General features: G+C 46.7%; 1 protein-coding gene across 3 annotated transcripts in view; it reads right to left on the bottom strand.

Annotated features, from left to right (window-relative positions):
* NKAIN4 (sodium/potassium transporting ATPase interacting 4) overlaps positions 1-19,038 on the bottom strand; it is a 49,566-nt gene that overhangs the window by 18,545 nt on the left and 11,983 nt on the right. For all 3 annotated transcript variants that reach the window (XR_010030075.1, XM_063172508.1, XM_063172507.1), the window contains exons 2-3: positions 6,613-6,750; positions 6,078-6,158 (exon numbers count right to left, since the gene is read on the bottom strand). Coding sequence is in view for 2 of the 3 variants with exons in the window: in XM_063172508.1 (XP_063028578.1) it covers positions 6,078-6,158; positions 6,613-6,750 (219 nt within the window). In the remaining variant the exon portion in view is untranslated. The remainder of the gene's footprint in view (positions 1-6,077; positions 6,159-6,612; positions 6,751-19,038) is intronic.

Here is a 19,038-nt window from a genome sequence, read left to right as displayed (position 1 = left end):
CAGCCCTCACTGCCTTTTGTCTACAATCACACTCCAGCTCTGAGCAAAAAAAAAAAAGGAAGGAAAAAAAAAAAATTAAAAAGTTCTACATCAGTGAAGAGCAGATTGGAAAAACGGAGCACATTTGGGTTCTAAAAGCACCACAATGCTTTGAACCCATGAGCCATCCATGCCACAGATGTAAAGTGAATACTGATTGCACACTGGGATCAGGGAAAGCCTCTGTGCTCAGAGCCACCTTCCTGAACCTCTGTCTGGGGCAAGGGCAGCACCACAGGGTCTCAACATGCAAAGCAGAGCTGTTCCTCTGCCCTCGGGGGATACCTGTGTCATGGGGCACAATAAAAAGAGCACTCAAGAAAATCCCTTAATTGACCTCCCGTTGCTCAGAGCTTGCTGGGAGACTGCATAAACAACTCCAGGATGTCTCCTGTGGTTTGCCAGCTCCGTTTGTGAGAATGCAGTCAGAGGGAAGTGAGACCATGAACAGAACAGCACAGAAAAATCAGGAGAAAAGAGCCCGTTTTAAGAAGGTTTAGGGAACAGCTGTTTCCCAAAAGCTTTCTGCAATACATGTGAAATCTAAACACACTGAAATGCTCCCAGAAGTGGAATGTGGGCTGGGAGATGTTAATCAGCCCCAGCAGTGAGGCAGCCCTGGTGCAGGGACAGGGATCTGTGTGTGCCTGGCCCCTGCTCATCCCTTGCCAGGGCTGTCACTGCCTCCTTGTGAAAAACGCATGTATTTTATGATTGGCTTTTCGCTAATATTGAAATGAATATGTGTTGTGTTAGAAAGTAATGCTGTATTAATTCTCTTAAGTACTGTGTTAAATATAGTTTTAGGTTATAAACATTGTTAAAATAGAAACGATGCTATGTAGGATACTTTTTTTAAAGAAAGGATTTGCAGTGAAATAGCAGCCACAGGACACCTGAATCTTTCAGAGAAAAAGAATTTATCGCCCTCTTATCAGAAGAAATGAACGTCTTCCCGCCTCGAAGGCACTGTTACGATTCGGAGGAAGAAGCTGACGATGACCAGACACAATCCTGTGTTTGAATGGAATTTGTGCATCATGTATGAAGTGTATGAATATGCAACAAGCTATTGCTTTTAAGGGTTAATCCTTTGTTAACTGTGTCCTTTTTCAGGCTCGTGCTGCCCATAAAAAGGTACCCGGAGTGTCTCTATTGTCTCATATTGTCCTAATTCAAATCGTCCAAATTATTATTACTCTAATTGTATAACTATTTTTATAACCATTTTATTACTATTAAACTTTTAAAATTTTAAAAACAAGTGATTGGCGTTTTTCACACTCCTTAACCTCCAGCCTGGGGGGAAACACGAGCCAGGAGCGACCCAAGCACCTTAAAGCCAGGTAAAAACATCACACCTCACTCTGAACTGCTGCAGCACCTGGGTGCCACCCGTGTGCCACCAGGGTGAGAGGGAGACAGGAGCACTGAAACTGCAGCACCCCCATTTCCCAGAGCCTGCCCACGGGAAACTCACACCTACCTCCCACACCCACGGAGCCAGCTGTGCTCCTGTGCTAAAATAGCTTCCTGAAAGCTGCTCTGAAATTATTTGCTAAGGGACACTACCAGAGATGGTTTTATTTCTTGTTGTTAACAGCCTTCTGAACTGCCTCCCCCAAATTTCCTTAATTATCAGGCAAAAACACACTAGGACAGCTCTGGAATAAACTGAACTTCATTTGGGAGCCACCAGAGCTTGACAGCAGAATCATTTTGAATCTCTTTAGATGGAAATATTTCTTATTAAAATAGGAAATATCATGTTCATCTTTCAATCCTGCATCACCTTGAGACACAGAGAAACACTCCCAGTGTCTCTCAGTGGGCTTGTTGACAATGCCACAGCATTTAAAGCCAAATCCCAAACTTCCAAGTTCTACATTTAGAAGGAGTTGAGGGACAGTTGTACATACACATGAATTTATCCATCCTCCTGGTATTATAACCAGGTACAAAGCCATCCCAAGATGCCACCCAGATTCTCTGAAATACAAATAACCCCTGTTTGACTCACAAGGGCTGCTTCCATTTCAACAGGAGATTTAGACCACCACGACTCTGGATTCAGATCAAAGCAGTGCATAGACAAGAGGGAATATAAAGGAATGATAAAAAAAAAATTATAAATCTCCATTCAAGAAGAATAATTCCAGAGGGAAAAGACAAAGGAACACATTGAAATACAGGACACCAGTTCCTCAAACCAATTTGAATATTTCTCAAGCACATGATGAAGAGTCAGTCAGCATGGCAGCTGGACAGACATATGCTCATATGCCTTAACAGCAGGATTTTAATAATTAACTCAGACTGAGGGGTTGCAGGAGGGATGTGTTTCACGCTCGAGTAGACAGGGAGAAGCTTTACACATTATTGCAAACCCAGCCTGGAAACTGCAGAGCCAGCTCCCAGCAATTCACCTACCCAGATGGACATGGCAAAAGAGGGAGATGGGGCAGGAGGAGGAAGAGCAACCTGGAAACTGGGCTGTGAGCAGTGGCACAGCACTTGGAGCTGCAAGGGTGCTCAGGAGTGTGGGCAGAGCCTGCCAGCAAGGCAAGGCTGCCAGGAGCTGCTCAGAGCACATCACCACCTCCTGCCAGCGCTGAGCAGCAGCCCTGCAAACCCAGCCTGCTCCAGCACCCACTGGCACGGCACTTCCAGCAAAGCTGGCGTGGGCTGTGTGCCTGGGGAGGCCCTTCCAGCAGCAGGGGAAGAGCTTCCTCAGACACTTGTGCTGATCCACCTGTGCCTGGCCGGCCAAGGAAGTTCTGCTGGGCCATATTTCAACACTCTTACTCCTGCTAAGAGAAGATTCCAAGATAAATAAACCCTGGCAGGATAGAAAGACAGAAATCAAGTCAGTTTAGCTCTTCCAAGAAGTAGGGAATAGATTCAGTGATCAGTAGAATTTTCCTTTCCAACTAAAAATTCAGCATAACTAGTGATTGGTAGCTGGTTAGTAATTAGTTATAACTCCCTGAGCAGGGCTGACCAGAACAGCATCTTCAGCAATTCCATGGCCAGGGGACATGGAAGGTACATGCTGGAATAATCTGGAGGACAAAGGAGCACTTCAAGAAATGTGAAAGACAGGAGGAAAGAGAGGGTGAGAACTGGAGGAAAGATGCATCAGAGAGCAATTCCTGGTAAGGGAAAGCCAAGAGCCAAACTGCACCTACCAGCCTTTATTCTACTGATGACCTGGAATTTATAACTTAGAGATTGTCCCAACCCCTTTGCCAAATCACCCATGGGCTGACATGGGACTGTGGGGTCCCTGGTTTCTGTTCATTAGATCAGCCAGGCACCCAAAGCAAGGGGGGCACAACAACAACATCCCATTTTTGTGAACAGCACATCCCTGCTCCCATCCTGTATCCCCTCACCACTGTGAAATCACACCTAGGCAGCAGAGCACAAAGAATTGTTTGCAATGAGTGCACATACCTGCTTCCTCATCTTTTCAATTCCCTGGGCTTTTCTGAAATCTGTTAAATCAGAAACACTTGAATCCTTTCTGTCCTGTCTCGCCCCACCTGAGTTATCCCCTGTCCCAGCTGCACTGGGCTGTCATTACCAGGCACCAAGTTATCAAACTCCATTCTCTGGAGTTCCCTGCCCTTCCTGCATTCTCCCACTGTCAATAAGCTGCTGACAGAGCCTGCCCTGGCAGGCTGCCCTTGTCAGAGCACAGCAGGGTCAGTGCAGGGCTGGCAGCACTGCCACTCCCCCATTCCCCCAGCAATCACACAGGAACAGCACCCTGAACACCTCCAGAGCTCTCAGCCCCCTCAGGGACTTGCACAACCCTGCCCAAGCACTCCAGTGTGTTCATTATTAGAATGAGTTTGTGTCTATCAGACCAGCTCCATCAGCCTCCCTCCACCAAAGCTCTTCTCCCAATATTTGCAGTTTCCCTGCCTGCTGCCAGGCTCATGATGAGCTTTGACTCTGACTCCTGGTCAGGACTGGAGGGCAGCCCCTATCCCCTGTGGGCACACAGAGGTACCTGCAGCCCTGCTGCCATCCACTCCCTGTACAGGCACTGCCCTGTACAGCCAAGCCCAGGTGTCCTTCTGGGGTCTGATCCCACGACCGACATCAATAAAACACCTGCTGCCTTTGGATCAGCTTTCCAGAGATGCAGCCTGTGAAGTGTCCTACAGAAATGTCCGTCCTGAAGAATCCTACAGAAACCTCAGTTCCTGCTCCAGGTGGATCTTTTGGTCTCTTGTGGAAGCAAAGATTTGTTTTGCCACTACAAAGACCCAAATTACTTCAGTGAGAGTGGAGGAGGATGGAAAGCAGCATCATTAGTTTTCCTTACAAAACAGCTTTTTAAAGTGAGAATAACTCATTAAGAACAGAGGCAAGGCTGTCAACTGCTTTACAGCCAAACAAGCACAAATTCTCTCTTGGTTTTGCTGGTTGCCATTAAATGAACTAATTTCTCATTGCAGCCTGAGAGGGAAGTCCACTGAGTCAGTAACAACTTACACTGCAGCCCAACTCTATAAAAAATGTCCCCAGTCACAAGTGTCACCCTGTAGGCTAAATAAAACCTCTCTGTGTGCTGGCTTGGCTAAAATGAGCCCCAGCACAGAGCAAGGTTACCAGGGGAAGCTCCTCTGTGGCACAAAAAAAGGAGTTTGTGGTGCTGTTTGAACTGCAGAACAGCAACCTGACGTGTTGCAGTGCAGGTTGGGATTAGCAAACACGAGGATCCAGCTGGCTGGAAGCAAACACTGGCTCTGAGAAGCTCCCAGAGCAGTTTATCAAGCCAACATTTTCTCTGCAGAAGGGAGCATGTAAATAGTTACATAAAATTCTTTTTTTTTTTCAGTTGGTCACAGCCAACATCGAGATCATCTCAGGCTGAGATTTCAGATTATGAATAATCACTGTTTTGGGCAAGAACTCCCTCAAAGTTTATGGAGTTAATTGAGAGGGTGAATGAAGATGAATTGAGACGTTAGGAAAGTCACATTTTCTTATCTGCAAAGGATTTAGGCCTGATAAAACCACAGGGCCATTCCAATTATGAGTGCAGCCCCAATGCATGACCTGGAATTTAGGCCAGATGTGGAGTGCTCTGAAATGAACCTGCATCCCACAGTCTGAGCCTGCTGTGCTCCAGCAACACTCATAATTCATAGCTTACAGCCCAGCCTTAATTTAGGGCCTGCCTCCCATTTTTATTTTTTCTGACTCACCCCTCATTAGGCAGACAGCAATATTTAGCTAATCTACTCTTCAAAGAGCTTTGCATATTAACTCACAACAGCCTGGCCAGCAGCCATGGGTAACTACCACTGTACATAAAAAGGAAGAAATGAGGCAGGGAAAGCATCCCAAGGAGATGAGGCAGATCCCTCTGGGGAGGGATGTTCTCTGTTCTGCAGACAGAGGAGCCTCTCCCCAAAGGTACAACAGGAAGCATCTTGCCTGCTGTGGCAAAAGCCAGGTATTTATCCCTGCTGCTGGAATGCAGCAAGGCTTCAGCAGGACTGGGAGGCACAGAAACACCAAGAGAGGGGCAGGTGTAGAGCTCCAGCAAAGTCCTTGGGGCAGCTCAACCCAGCCAGCCCCTGCTGCAGCCCTTCCCTGAGACACACTCAGCGCACACATCACACACCTTCTTGCCAAGGTGGGCTCAGATCCCAAGAGGATCAGCTGCAATCTGGGGATCTCCCAGCCTTCCTCATCCTCCTCAGCATCACTGCTGGGAACTGGCCCTCAAACCCCCTCTCCCCTCAGGATGGCTCTGTCCATGTATTATATCACTTATGGCTCTGCTGCCAGTCCTGCTCTCACCTCTGGAAAGCAAATGCACTGCACCTGCTGTGAGGGCAGGGTTTGTTCCAGCCACCACCTGCACCAACCAACCAAGAGCTCCAGGAATCAGCAGCGGCTCCTCAGTTTCCCATGCAAGCAGCAGTGCTGCCCATCCCTGATAAAGCAGCCCCTCCACAGGCAGGATCTGCTCCCAGCCCTGCCCTCCCCACTCGGCTGCACAGCCTGGCACTCACCTTTGAGAGCCCTCCCACTTCTAAGTAGAAGCAGATGATGAAGATGTTCCAGGTGACCCAGACTGCAGTCCAGATGGCATACTGGGAAGGAATGGGGAGGGGGAGAGAGAAGCAATAAACATTAGGAAGTCACTGGAATTAGTGTGTGTGTATATATCTATTTATATTTATATTGATGTATGTGTGCTCTAGCTGGGGGCAGTGGAATGCCCTGAGTCAGCACTGAAATCCTTTTCCCTCTGTTTGTGTTCCATATTCAGATGCTCTCTTGCCTGAAAAGCCACATAGGAGTCTGGAGGGCTTTCCAGTTTCTGTGCTGCATTTGTGCAGCCCCTCACCCTCCCTCTCTGCTGGGCAGCGTTTGGGCACAGAGAGAATGATGTGAAACCTCCCCAGCTTGGCACAGGCAGATTGCTGAGCACAGCCAGGCCCTCCTGCTGGAACAGCACGCAGGGCCTGATCCCCCAGGGGCTCTGCCCTGTGCCCATCTCGTGGCACAGCCCCAGGGCACAGGCTGTGGGTGTCCCTCACTCACCACCACGATGTAGCGCGGCCGGTACTGGATGGTGCCGAAGAGCCCCAGGATGACGATGATGATGTGCAGGAAGTTGGCGAGGATTGGAGCCCACTGGTAGCCCAGGAAGTCGAACACTTGCCTCTCCAGAGCAGCCAGCTGGAAGGGAGAAGGACAAGGAGAGTCAGAGTTGTGTACCCACTGTGTTTGTGCCCAAGGTTTTCACAAGCTCCCTGAGCAAAGCCCCGCAGCAGCTGAAGGTGGGACTCGGTTCCCAAAGCAATCTGAACCAGGTCAGCAGCACACAAGGCTTGTTCACACATCCCCCTTCCCCTCTGCTCCCATCCCAGCTCCTCTGATGGCTGAGCTCCAGTGCTGTGTGGTGTCACTGTCATATTTGCTGAAAATCCCTTCGTCGGGATTTCGTCTCCTGGGAAGCTGAGAAGCCTCAGAGAAAAATGAATACAATAATTATCTGATTGCTTCTCCTGTGTTTGGCTGCTTTGGAATGTGGTCTGGAGATTGTTTATCCAACAGATGAATGTTTGATTGGTTTCATGTGAATTGCTTTTACTCAATGACCAATCACAGCCAGCTGTGTCAGACTCTGAGGAGTCAGTCGTGAGTTTTCATTATCATTCTTTGTAACCTTCTGTCTGTATCCTTTCTCTATTCTTTAGTATAGTTTTAGTATTTTATAGTATTTAGTATTTTATAGTATTCTTTAGTATAGTTTTACTATAGCATGTAATATAATTTACTATAATATAAAATATATAATTATATTATATATTATAGATATAATATACAATATATTTTATAAAAATTATTATATTATATTATATTATATTATATTATATTATATTATATTATATTATATTATATTATATTAGCCTTCTAAGAACATGCAGTCAGATTCTCAATTCCTCCTTCATCCAGGGGACCCCCAAAATCCCACAGTGTGGGGCATTCCTCTGTGGTGTGCTCTGTGGGGCTCAGGCAGAGGACAGAGGGGAGCAGAGGGATGGTGACATCTTAAATCCTGGATGTGAAATACGTCCACAAAGATGTCAGTGTAACTTTCTAGAGCTCATTTGTCAGAGCCTTCAGCATCACTCCATCATTCCTGACGCCTCCTGTGTCTGTTCTCCAGCACACATCCATCAAAGTGAGGGAGAGGAGGAAACTCTCTCCTCCACCTTCGCCCCTCAGAAAATGCTGCCACCAGTAAGGAAATTCTGCCAGCACATCAGTTTTGCAGGACAGGCTGTGCTCCTCTCCAGCACTAATAACATGGTTCAAGGCTAGTACTGTGTTCTAGGCATAAAACTCCATTGCTGTTGGAGTGCTGGGGCAGATTTTCAAACCACATCTGCATAAATATGTGTTTTTTACCTGCAGCCATCATCTGTGTATCAGACAACATCTGGTACCCTGGCCCTGAGCCCCTGTGCAGCTGAAAGCACACAATGCAACTGTTTGCTCTCCTTTGCATGCCCACAGCCTTTAAATGATATATCTATAGGAGAAATATAGTGAGTGTAGGGGGAAAACTGCTAATGCAGGTTTTTCTGCTGTGCCCAGCCTTGCATGGAGAGATCTTTTCTTTTTTTTTTTGCTTTATTAACACAGTGCAAGCCCCTCTATGGACCTGTGTCTTCCTTGTCAGTACAAGATTTGAAAATATGTTTAATTATCACAGTAGGCCACAGGGATTGCATTATGACATTTCATATTTATTTTTGGCTAAATAAATAATTACAATTTACAATCGACAGTCAATATTCATTTAACTCCTAATCAGGCATTAACCATGAGTAATCCTGGTCTGCTGTGTGTAATCAGCTCTGTGACACCTTTTCCTGGCTGGGATCTAAGCAGCAGTGCTTCTGTGATGGCTTAAAGCATTTAAGGATGTCAGTGGCTGCAGGTTCCTCTCCAGCCCCAGGATGAGAGAAGCCACATCTATTAAATGGCCATTATTCCTCCTTCTTCCTGGCTCAGGGGGGAAATTGCCTTCACACCTCTCTTGGGCTAGGAAGGTACTGCAATTCCCAACACTGCTTTGAAAGTTCAATAAAAATCTGTATTTCAAAGGAATCTGTGGTTACGGGCAATCAGTCAGGGAGGGGGCAGGCAGCTTTCCCTCTACAATATCTGATTCCCAAATAAAGAAGGACAGAGGGTGGGGAAGCAATGGAGGCAAGTCACCAAATCTCTCTCTTCTGCCAAATAATCTTCCCTTAGAAGCAGCACCCTCTGATCCCTCTGCAGCACTTGGAGATGCTGTGGGGTGAGTGCTGCCCCCCCAGCACAGCAGGTTTGCCACACCAGCCACAGGTTAAACACTTAATCCTTCAGGAGGGATTAACACACATACCTCAACGACACTGGGGCATTTGGGATCCTGACTGGCTGGCAACGGGCCCCTCGACTGTGCCTGCTTCATCCAATCAGGCATTTAATTGGCTTTGTGTGCTGCAGCAGGAGTGGGAGAGGCTCACCCAGCCAGGGACACAATGGGTGCTCGCTGAACCTGCCCTGCCTCCCCTCCTGCTGCAGGCTCTGGAAATCAAGATGAGCACAGATCCTCCTGCCCAGCCTCTGCCATGAGCTCCCCACTCCATGTCTGCAGGAGTGTTTTCTTCTCCATTCTCCACCAGTATTTGTCATTAGGCTGTATAAATTCATCCTGCCACAGCCTGGTGATGTCTCCTGGTTTGTTTGTACCACAAAGAGATTGGGCTGTGAGTGACAGATGAATGACCTCCCTGGAGATGGACCTGCCAATCTACACAGCTTCAGATTTGGGCACAGATCCTTGAGAAGTCTCTGGATTTTCCCCATAACCCTGAAAATTATCTTCACACCATGCTTCCTTCTCCCTCACCTTCCTTATCTCCAGGTTCTTTCCATCCTCATTTCCTTTCTTGTGCCACCTTCCCAGCATTATTAAACTGGTTTTGTGTACCTGGGAGCTGCAGGCAAGACTCAGCTGCTCCAGAGATGGGCTGTGCCCATCTGCTGGCTCAGGGAAGGAGAGGGGATGTGGGATGTGCGAGCTCACACAAGCTGTTTCCTCATCTATAAAAAAAAATAATTCTGATTTTCTGTAAAACATGTTGGTGACAAGCAAATGCTACTGATGAAACTCCAACACTGTGTTAGTGACAGGCAGGGAGTGAGTGTGCTGCAATCCAGCACTGGAAATGCAGCCTGAAGTTATCCCGGGCTTCCCCCTGTTCCCTCAGGAACTTACCATAATGAAGGAAATATTTGCTGGAAACAAATTGATAAACAGCCCTTTCACTCATTACTCTGCAGGCCTGTGTGCACAGCTTACCCCCAAAGTGCTGCTGAGATTTGCAGGCAAACAGGGCTGATGCTGGGGCCATGCTGGCCTTGCTTTGGGGCTGGCATGTGAAGAATGTCACAGCGTCCTCCAGCCCTGGTCCTTCCAGCCCTGCTCAGAGATGGCAGGGTCAGGGCTTGCCCCGATCTATCTGTGCTCAGCCTCTCTGGGTGCCTCTTGCTGAGCAGGGAATTGCCATCCTTCTCTTGTGCTGCCAGGTCTGTGCACAGCAATATCCTCGCTGTGGTGCTCCTACAATGATTCACAGGGTCCTATTGAGAAAGCCTATTATATTCCAGAGATGCTGGTTGTAAAGAGGAATGTCACAGATTGTGGCACAGGTTTCAACCCACTCAAAGCTGACAGGACCTTTCCATCAGGGAGGAGAAATTTTTCTTCTTTATGACTGTTCTTATTAAAACCAGGATTCCTTCCGCTCCTCTTGCTTCTCTAACCCATAGTATACTTTTACCTTTCATCCTTTTAAATTAAATGATTTATTGCAGCACTAAAATCAGAAGAGTTGTGGCAGAATTTTCTCTCCTGAAATAAACCCCGTTTCTGCTGATCTGAGTGAAACTGGAGTAGCAAATAACCACGTGAAGCAATTGTTAGCCAGGCAAACGACACAAGCCAAAGCTCTCTCTTGGGCCATCACTCATTTATACAGCTGGGGAAGAGCTGAAAGGCACAGGGATGTTCTGCAGCTCATGGAGCCCATCCCACAGCCCACACACAGGAGCACAGAGAGCTCTGGATGTGCTCAGGGCCATCACAACATAAAACTTCTCCTGAGAGGGAAGCTGAGATGAAAGGGTGTTCACAGCAAAATAGCAAAAAAGTCCTAGAAAACACCACAAAACATGGGACAGTTTCTTTTTAGGGGTTCAAACCTTTTCAATGGCTCTGGCAGGATGGTGTCACTGCCAGCAGGACACTCCAAGCTGGTTCAGCATGGCCAGGGGGTGCTTGCTTGAATTCCAGTCCCTCAAATCTTTTCTATCCCCTCAACTTGGTCTTCTGTTGCTCCTCCCCTGCTGATAAGCTGGAGAGTCCAACCTGCTCCCCTGTGCCCCATAGTGCTGAGGAGGAAGGGAGGCTGTGAACAGTCAGGCACCTGTAATTCCTTAACTCCCTGTCCTTTATAGCCTGCTATCAAAGCCATGTTATCAGCTAGATTTGCTCTTCTTAATTTATTAAGCTTTTAAAGCCTTTAATCTTATTTGGTTTGTATCTGTGTCTTCCACTGCATTTCTGAAATCAATTGGGACACAAAAGAAAAAATGTCAGTCTCAAGAAACGTTGATGTGACTCACAAAGACACAGGAAAGGTGCTCAGAAAACCCCACAGCAGGTCCAGTCACACATCCATTTGTATCTGTTTCTGTAAGCAAACCTGCTTTCAACCTTTCCAAGTTAAGCTTCAAAATGTTAGAAATAAATATCCAAGTGGGGAATAAAGGGAACAAATAGGAAAGGCTGATCTTACTGCTGAATAAAAGAAAAAAACAAAAAAAACCCAAACAAAACAAAACAAAAAAAGAAGAAAAAATGTTTTACCCCAAAACCTAGGCAATTTTCCACTTGACCTATAAGAAAACAACCTGAAAACTCCTTTGCTACTCCTTGTCTCTCAGTGCTGTGAGGACCCAGCAGCTCCAGTTCTTGCTCCTCCTCCAGCTCCAGCTGGGACTAAACTTCCACTTAACCCCCTGTGTGTCCTTCATCTCAGCCCGAGCCCAGCAGAGCCTCAGCTGCAGCCCTGGTCCCCCCTGCCCTGCCGGGATGCTGCTCTGGCTCCTGGCTGATCCCAACGCCCTGATCCAGGGTTTGATTTCCTGCCAAGTGGCTTCACTTTTTAAGATGGTCTTTCTTTGTCTGCTGTGCAAACACCATCACAGCTTTCACTGGAAAAGGCCTTTTCCTGAGGAAAAATCTGCACTGGTTTCCTGAGGTATTTTGGCCATGGGATGTGATGGCTTGAGCTCAGGGCAAAGTCTCAGTGCTATGACCCCAATGATGGAAATTTACATCCTGCTACCTGAAACAGCAGGAAGAAATTTAAAAGTCTCAGATTGTATAATTTGGAAAATATATCTATTTAGGTTTTGAACACAAATATCTTTCTTTTGGTTCTTCCACATGGTTTAAGTTTGGCAATACCAAAGACCTGTCTGCAGTTCATCATTATTAATATATTGGTATTATTATGATATAATGTTTAATTCTACACACCTTTCTGTATAATTCCTTTGACTTTGTAAATGCTGAGACATTGCTAGAACTAAAGAATCCTAAACCCAAGCTGTTGTGTGCTGAAACTATCAGAAGCGAGCAAAAAAAATCCCTTCTGTGCCAGTGCTTATTCAAGGTAGAGAAGATTCCGTGAGTAGAAAAACAATTAAACAATGTCTGCTTTTACCACAGTGGCTGCACTTCTAAACAAATACGAATGGTTGCAATAGCTATTTAATTAAGTTTATCTGGAAAAGCAGCTCAGTGAGCCATTATTTCCCATCCCCAAATGGAGGGGCTGGTTCTGTGAGGTGCCACGTCCTTGTCTCTCCCAAAGTCAGCCTCTCAGTGCCCACACCCGCTGCATTCATGAAATCTCATTTTTCTTCAGTAAGTGTTGTCAAGGAAACCTTCCTCGGGGCCTTGTGATCCACAGCTCCTTTCCCAGCATCCCTCTCCCCACCACAGAGGTCAAGAGACTAATTGCACAGGAGGTCTCTGTTTGTCACTTGGTCTCTCAGGCAGCCTTGGTCACTCTGGCCACCGTGTACAATGTGCCCCATTCTCTGCTCCTCTGCTCTGCTTTCTCCCCAGAAGCTGCTGAAACCTCTCCTGTTCACACAGACATCAGAGGGGCCTCCAACAGCAGGGCTGATACCTTGAAGTCATTTATACTAATATTTATATTTATATTTATATTTATATTTATATTTATATTTATATTTATATTTATATTTATATTTATATTTATATTTATATTTATATTTATATTTATATTTATATTTATATTTATATTTATATTTATATTTATCACCCCGATTTTTTAAGATTTTCTAAGCTTTGTTGACATTCTTGTAGTGAACATCTTCACACACTTTCTGTAAATAACTCATTGTTTTGCATTCCTTTATAGAAGAAGAGAGAGTTGATGGACTGTCAGTTTGACCAGTGTCATTTGAGAGGTGGCACTGTCACCCTCCAATCCGCTGTCACTTTTGGAAAACTATAAATGTCGAAGTCGGAAAATCAACTTCCCTTTTTTCCTTCACCTTGAGAACAGTGGTGTGTGCTTGTGTTCTTTCTTTGTGTCCTATAGTGACATATATATTTCTATTTCTATTTCTATTTCTATTTCTATTTCTATTTCTATTTCTATTTCTATTTCTATTTCTATTTCTATTTATATTTATATTTATATTTATATTTATATTTATATTTCGGAGGAAAACTGGTCACAGTGCTGGCCCTGCCAAAGGGCCCCACGGGGCAGCAGGTGCAGTCCCCATCATGGTCCCACACCAGGTCACTCCCTGCAGCTCTCCAACAAACACAATTTTTAGGCTGCCTTGTGCCACATGCAAGGATCAGGACTTCTCCCAGCCCAGAACCACCCTGTGCAGAGCCTGGGCAGGGGTAAAACCCTCCCTGTGCTCATCACAATTTCTCTGCTGAAGCCTGGATCATGCTGCTGTTAACCATGCTGAGCCCTCACCTGCTTATTGCCCCTGGGCTGGCCCCTCTGAGCTCTGAGCTCTCCCCTCCCAGCATCATCCTGTGTGTGAGCAGTGCCACTCTCAGCAGTGCCACTGCTGTGACCTTGAACCCTGAGCTTTGTGCTGCCAGAGCCTCCCAGAAACATCTGAGCTGCAAAGATATGCCACTGCTCAGTCCCACATGCCCAAATGCTGCTTAGCATTCCAGGGAAGGCACAGTGCTGCTGAACAGAAGGGATGAGACTGGCACTGAGCAGTGCAGGAGGCTGGTTGTGTCTGGAGCTGAGGTTTCCTGAGTGCATCTCAGAACCACCAGCTCTCTCAGCTGAAGATACAGGCCAGGCACAGCAATTCACAGAATCATGGCGTCCTTTAGGCTGGAAAAGCCCTCTGAGATCACTGAGTCCAACTGTTCCCTCAGCACTGCCAAGCCCACCACCAACCCACGTCCCCAAGTGCCACATTTGAACATCTTTGAGCATCTTTTAAATCCCCCCATGAACAGTGACTCAACACTGCCCTGGGCAGCCTGTTCCAATGCTTGACAACCCTCTTGGTGAAGAAATTGAAGAAATTGTTCCTCATTTCCACTCTAAACCTTCCCTGGAACAATCTGAGGCACACATCCAAGCAAACCTCTTAAGCCTTTTTTACTCCAAGTGCTGGACTGTGCCACGGAACTGGCAAAGCATCAGGAGCTGGCAGTACTTTTTGTAGCAAGGGAGCACAGCCCATGGCACATCCACAGGTGCTCTCTCCTGATCCACAGCCTTCTCAGCAAGACAGTGAATTAGCTGAGGTTCTGAATGGTGCTCAGAATCCAGCTCCTGGCAAAAAGACTGCTTCCTAGGAGGAATGTTTCAGGGAAATTCAGGAAATGCTTCCTCCTGCTTCCTAGGAGGAACACTCCAGGAAAATTATTGCTCTGGATTGCCTAGACTTCTCCCAAGTCAGGGCCAGTCTGATGAGGCCAGTGCTCTGTTCCCCTCACAGCCTCTGGCCTGTCTGGTTTATGGATCCCAGGGGTGCAGGCAGCACTGGGCATGGGAGCTGCTGTTCCCTGTGTCTCCTGTATCACCTCAGCTCTGCTGTGATTGCTGATTGCTGAGAGCAGCAATCAGGCTCAATTCATAACCAGGTGCCTTTGTGATCCAGGCAGAAAAGCACTCTGACAGGAATGACAAACTAGTTTTATTTGCAACCCACGTCAACGCTCCAACCTAAGTTGCCCAAACATGATTAAATTAATCTGTTATGCCCACAATGTTCTCCCCTCAGCCCCTCCAGTGTTCTCCTCCCTCAGTTTCATGGCTCAGCTTTGAGTCTCCAGCTTTGGGACAGAGAGAAGAGGCACTGGGCTGGAGGGATGTGACTGCATTTGCAACTGACATAAACCCAGGGAGTTTCTTCAACAAGTGCCTGACATTTTTATCATCCAGAGGCTCAAGCTCCACACTCCTGGCTTCCCCTCACCTGTTGAAAACTTGCTGAGCTATCTTATCCCACCTCATGCTGCTGATCCTGGGCAAAAACCCCAGCTGCTGCCCTGAACAGCATCCTGAGTGTGGCTGACAGCTTCAGCTCTGGGGGAAACCTCTCCCACCAGGAGCACAAATTTCCCTTTTGCACGAAATAATATATATTAAATGTGTGCCATTAACTCAGCAGCCATTTCCCTCTGGAGATCTGCTAGCAGTTATGAACCCATCTAAACACTCCAAAGGCTGTGAGGCAGAGCAGTGCTGGAGATCAGCAGGAATTTAATTTTCTAATAGAGAGATTTATTCCCTACCAACGGGGCTTTATATTGTGTGATCCCTGCCTCTGCTTATGAAGGCTATCTGAAGTTTGGGCTTGTTCCCACGAAAGGGATGCAGGGAAAAAAGTGAAAATACTTGAAAATTAGCCAAGGGCTTGTTGTGTTTAGGGAATATAACCTATATCCTTTTGACCTGCTATCCTAGGCATCACCTGCTTAGCTAACAGAGGGAAACCATTGACAGGGCTGGCACAGAAGGCACAAGGCTGCCCTGAAGCAGTGCTTGGGCCAGCGCTGCCCAGCCCTGTCTTCTCCTGATGCAGACTCTGGAATCTCCTGGGTGTGGGAGCAGCAGAGTGCAAAGAGCTCAGAGATCCCATGAACTCTCAAGTGTCCCAGAAAGACTTTCAATTATTCAGGGGTCTGACCAAAACTCTCAGTGTGTATAAAGCCCATGAGACACCAGCTGGACTCACCCAGTTTAGAAAAAAATCTGTTTCTCTTTGCTGTTTTATAGGCACTTACTGCAAACTGCAATTTTATTTCACTGCTGTTTACCCCAAAGCAGAACTGTGGCTGTAAATACACCCCTGGCAGCTTCCCCAGGGGAGCAGTAACTCTTGCTTCAGGCTCAAAAAGCCAAGCTCAGTTTTCCCTCTGTCCTGTCCACACACAGCCTGACTAAAGACTCACTGTGACAAAGTGACACTGAGAGCACCCCCTGCTTTTGGCTTTATGAACGGGAATGTTCACTGGCCAGTCTAATTCATGGCTGGCACCTCCTCTTCAGGAAGGGTCAGCTGTAGCCTAAGTGACAAAAAGGTAAAACACCTGCAGAAAGCCACCTGAAGCCCTCTTTCCTCATCCAGCAGAAGATGAGGGTGAGAGTTTTTTGGTGGCCATGGAGCACAGCCAGCAAAGCCCCACTCCCTGCACAGGTCTGTGTCACAGAAGCCCTCAGGATGCTCCCAGCACATGGGGAAAACGGCTCCTGCGCTGCTGGACTTTTGAAAGAACAAAGGATCACTTTTGTAGGAACCCTTGTGAGCCCCAGGTCCGTGCTGTGTCCCCTCCCTGCACCCCCAGCTCGTTCCTGCACATGGCACTGGGAGCTCCAGCAGCTGATCCCCTTAATTAGGTCACAAATGGATCACGTGTAGAACACTTGCACCAGCCAGATCTTCTGGAGGAAAAACACGCAAACCCTGCAACCGGGGTAAAAGCTGGGGAGAGGAAAGATGCCAAAGCTGAAATTACTCCTCGAAACTTTCTCTGGAGGAGCCTTGCTTCAGTTTCTGCTCGACAGCTGGGCCCTGCTCCCTGACACTGGAGCTAAGTGGTAGCTTTGCTTTAATTTCCTCTTGCTTCTGCTGCAATGCCAGATTGCTTGGATATTCGTAAACAGAAGGAATTTAATGAAAATTATAATTAGAGCCCTGCGGTGCTCTCGCAGGTCGCCTTTACACTGGGCTGCCTATTTACATTACAAATCAGGCTGGTGTCACTGCAGAGTCTACAGCAAGAGAGGAGAATTCATTAAAAGGGAAGCGCAGGGTGGGTGAGAAATAGGGGAGAGAGAGAAAATGATATTGTTATTATTAATAATCTAGGAAATTGGGATCTGCCACTGGCTTGCTGCAGCTCTGCTGCTCGAAGGAAAGCTCGTCCTAATCAGCCTGGAGCAGGAGGGGACACAGCACAGTCACCCAGAGACTTGCATGGCAATTACTGTACAAATGGAGCCTTTCTTCATAGAGCAAGGCTTTCTCACCTCACCATGACACAGAGAAGTGCTCTTAGCACCTAGCTGTCAATTTGGGGTGTTAGGAAGAGACAACCTGAAGCCAAAGGGATGTAATTCCCATTATTTTGCAGCTCTCCCTTTCCACCTACCAGCAGCTCCTTATGATGCTTTTTGCCTCCTGTAATGCAGCAGCTCCTGCTCCTGCTCCTTCCACCAAAGCCCTCCAGCACAGCTGGGAACTCTCTGTCTTCCCATCTATGCAGTGAAATTAGGAATAACAACCTCATTTTACACAGAGGATTGCTGGAGGCTTGCAAAAAGGTTCTGTAACATTCCACACCAATAATTCTGCCTCAGCACCAACAGCATCTTCACTGCCGTTGTGGTTTTTTGGACACCTACCTGCCTGTGGTGGCAAAAACAGATGGCTTGGGAACTTCCCATAAAGACAGCAGTACCAATTCTAACCCCTCACCTTTCCCTTCACTGTCACATTCTCAGCATAGAGAGGTGAATTCCCCCTGTTCCCATGCCTGCATCCCCCAGATGAGAAGCTGGAGGTATTTTAGAAGTTGGGCTGCAAATAGGCCAAGTGGTTTGTTTGCATTTCATCCACACTATCATCATATAAAGTGACCCATACTGTGACAGCTGGGTTTTAATCATCACCAGTAACACTGATGTTTGTGCTTTCCCAAAAAAAAAACCCCAACCAAACACAAAAATGTGTTTATATCAGTTAAGAAAAATGACAAAATGAAAAATTATAGTTGAAAAAACATGTAGACATTTTTTCAGCTGAAAAATTGATATCAGTGAAGAAATACTGACCAACTCTCCCCTAATGAATGTACCAGCAAATTTCCAGGCCTGTCATCAGAGCATGAAATAAAAAAAGAACTGGGAAGAAAATAGTATTTTGGACAAGAAAAGCATTTAGCATTTCAGCTTCTGGTTCCAGTAAAATGCTTCTGACAGGAAGAGTTTTAAATTGGAACAAACAGGAAAATACGATTTTGTTCAAAACAGGGATTGTCAGAGGCTTTCAGGGTATTGCAGGAATTTTCCAATAACCACAATCCCCACAAAGAACTTCCGTCTAAGAAGTGGATAGAAAATGAATCAATCACTATTGATTCTCATCATCTGGTTGCTTCTCTGGAAGAAAATCAGTCCTACTTAAGCAATTGATTCGTTACCTTAGCAGTTACAGGTAAAAACCCTGGCTTTCCTTGCCTCCTTCAAGGCATGCCAACTAGGGATATTCCAGTTTTCCAGCCATTTCAGGAGGCAGAGCCAATTTTATGTGATCAAAGATGAGTTCTGAGATGTCACCAGCACCCTCAGCATGGTCCCTCATAGGTTGGGCAGCTCCTGGGCTTCCTCCTCAGCTGCACCTCCCCACGAGCAGTGCAGATGCAGAGCAGAACCCCAGCTCTGTTTTCCTCTAATAAAAGCAAGAAAACAGAGACACACAAAGTGCTCAAACACATTAATCAACTAAATACCTAAAGAGGGAGCTGGCAAAAAGTTTAGGCATGATTTGAGGCTGAAAATGTGCCTCTCTCTTTCACGGGTGATGGAGCAGTTTGGGAACTGCAGTCTGCTCTGGGCAGTCATGGCAGGGTGAGGGCACAGCTCTGCTGCAAAACATGTCTGAGTGTTGGGAATCAGGGCTCCAGGGTGGATTTTCTGGGATTCACAGCGTGAGAGAGGCTGTGGGAGAAGTCACTGTGGTTTTCTCATGCCCACTGTCCCCTGCACCACTGTGTTTCTGCTAGACTTGAGAGGAGCTCAGCAAAACCAAAGATTCTCATCAGGGATTTACCAGCAATACAGAATCATGCTGAAAACTCACTAAGGT

Source organism: Melospiza melodia, chromosome 19 (assembly GCF_035770615.1).
Source record: "Melospiza melodia melodia isolate bMelMel2 chromosome 19, bMelMel2.pri, whole genome shotgun sequence".
NCBI lineage: Eukaryota > Metazoa > Chordata > Aves > Passeriformes > Passerellidae > Melospiza > Melospiza melodia.
Note: the sequence above shows the minus strand (reverse complement) of the source record. Positions and strands in the feature narration are given on the sequence as shown.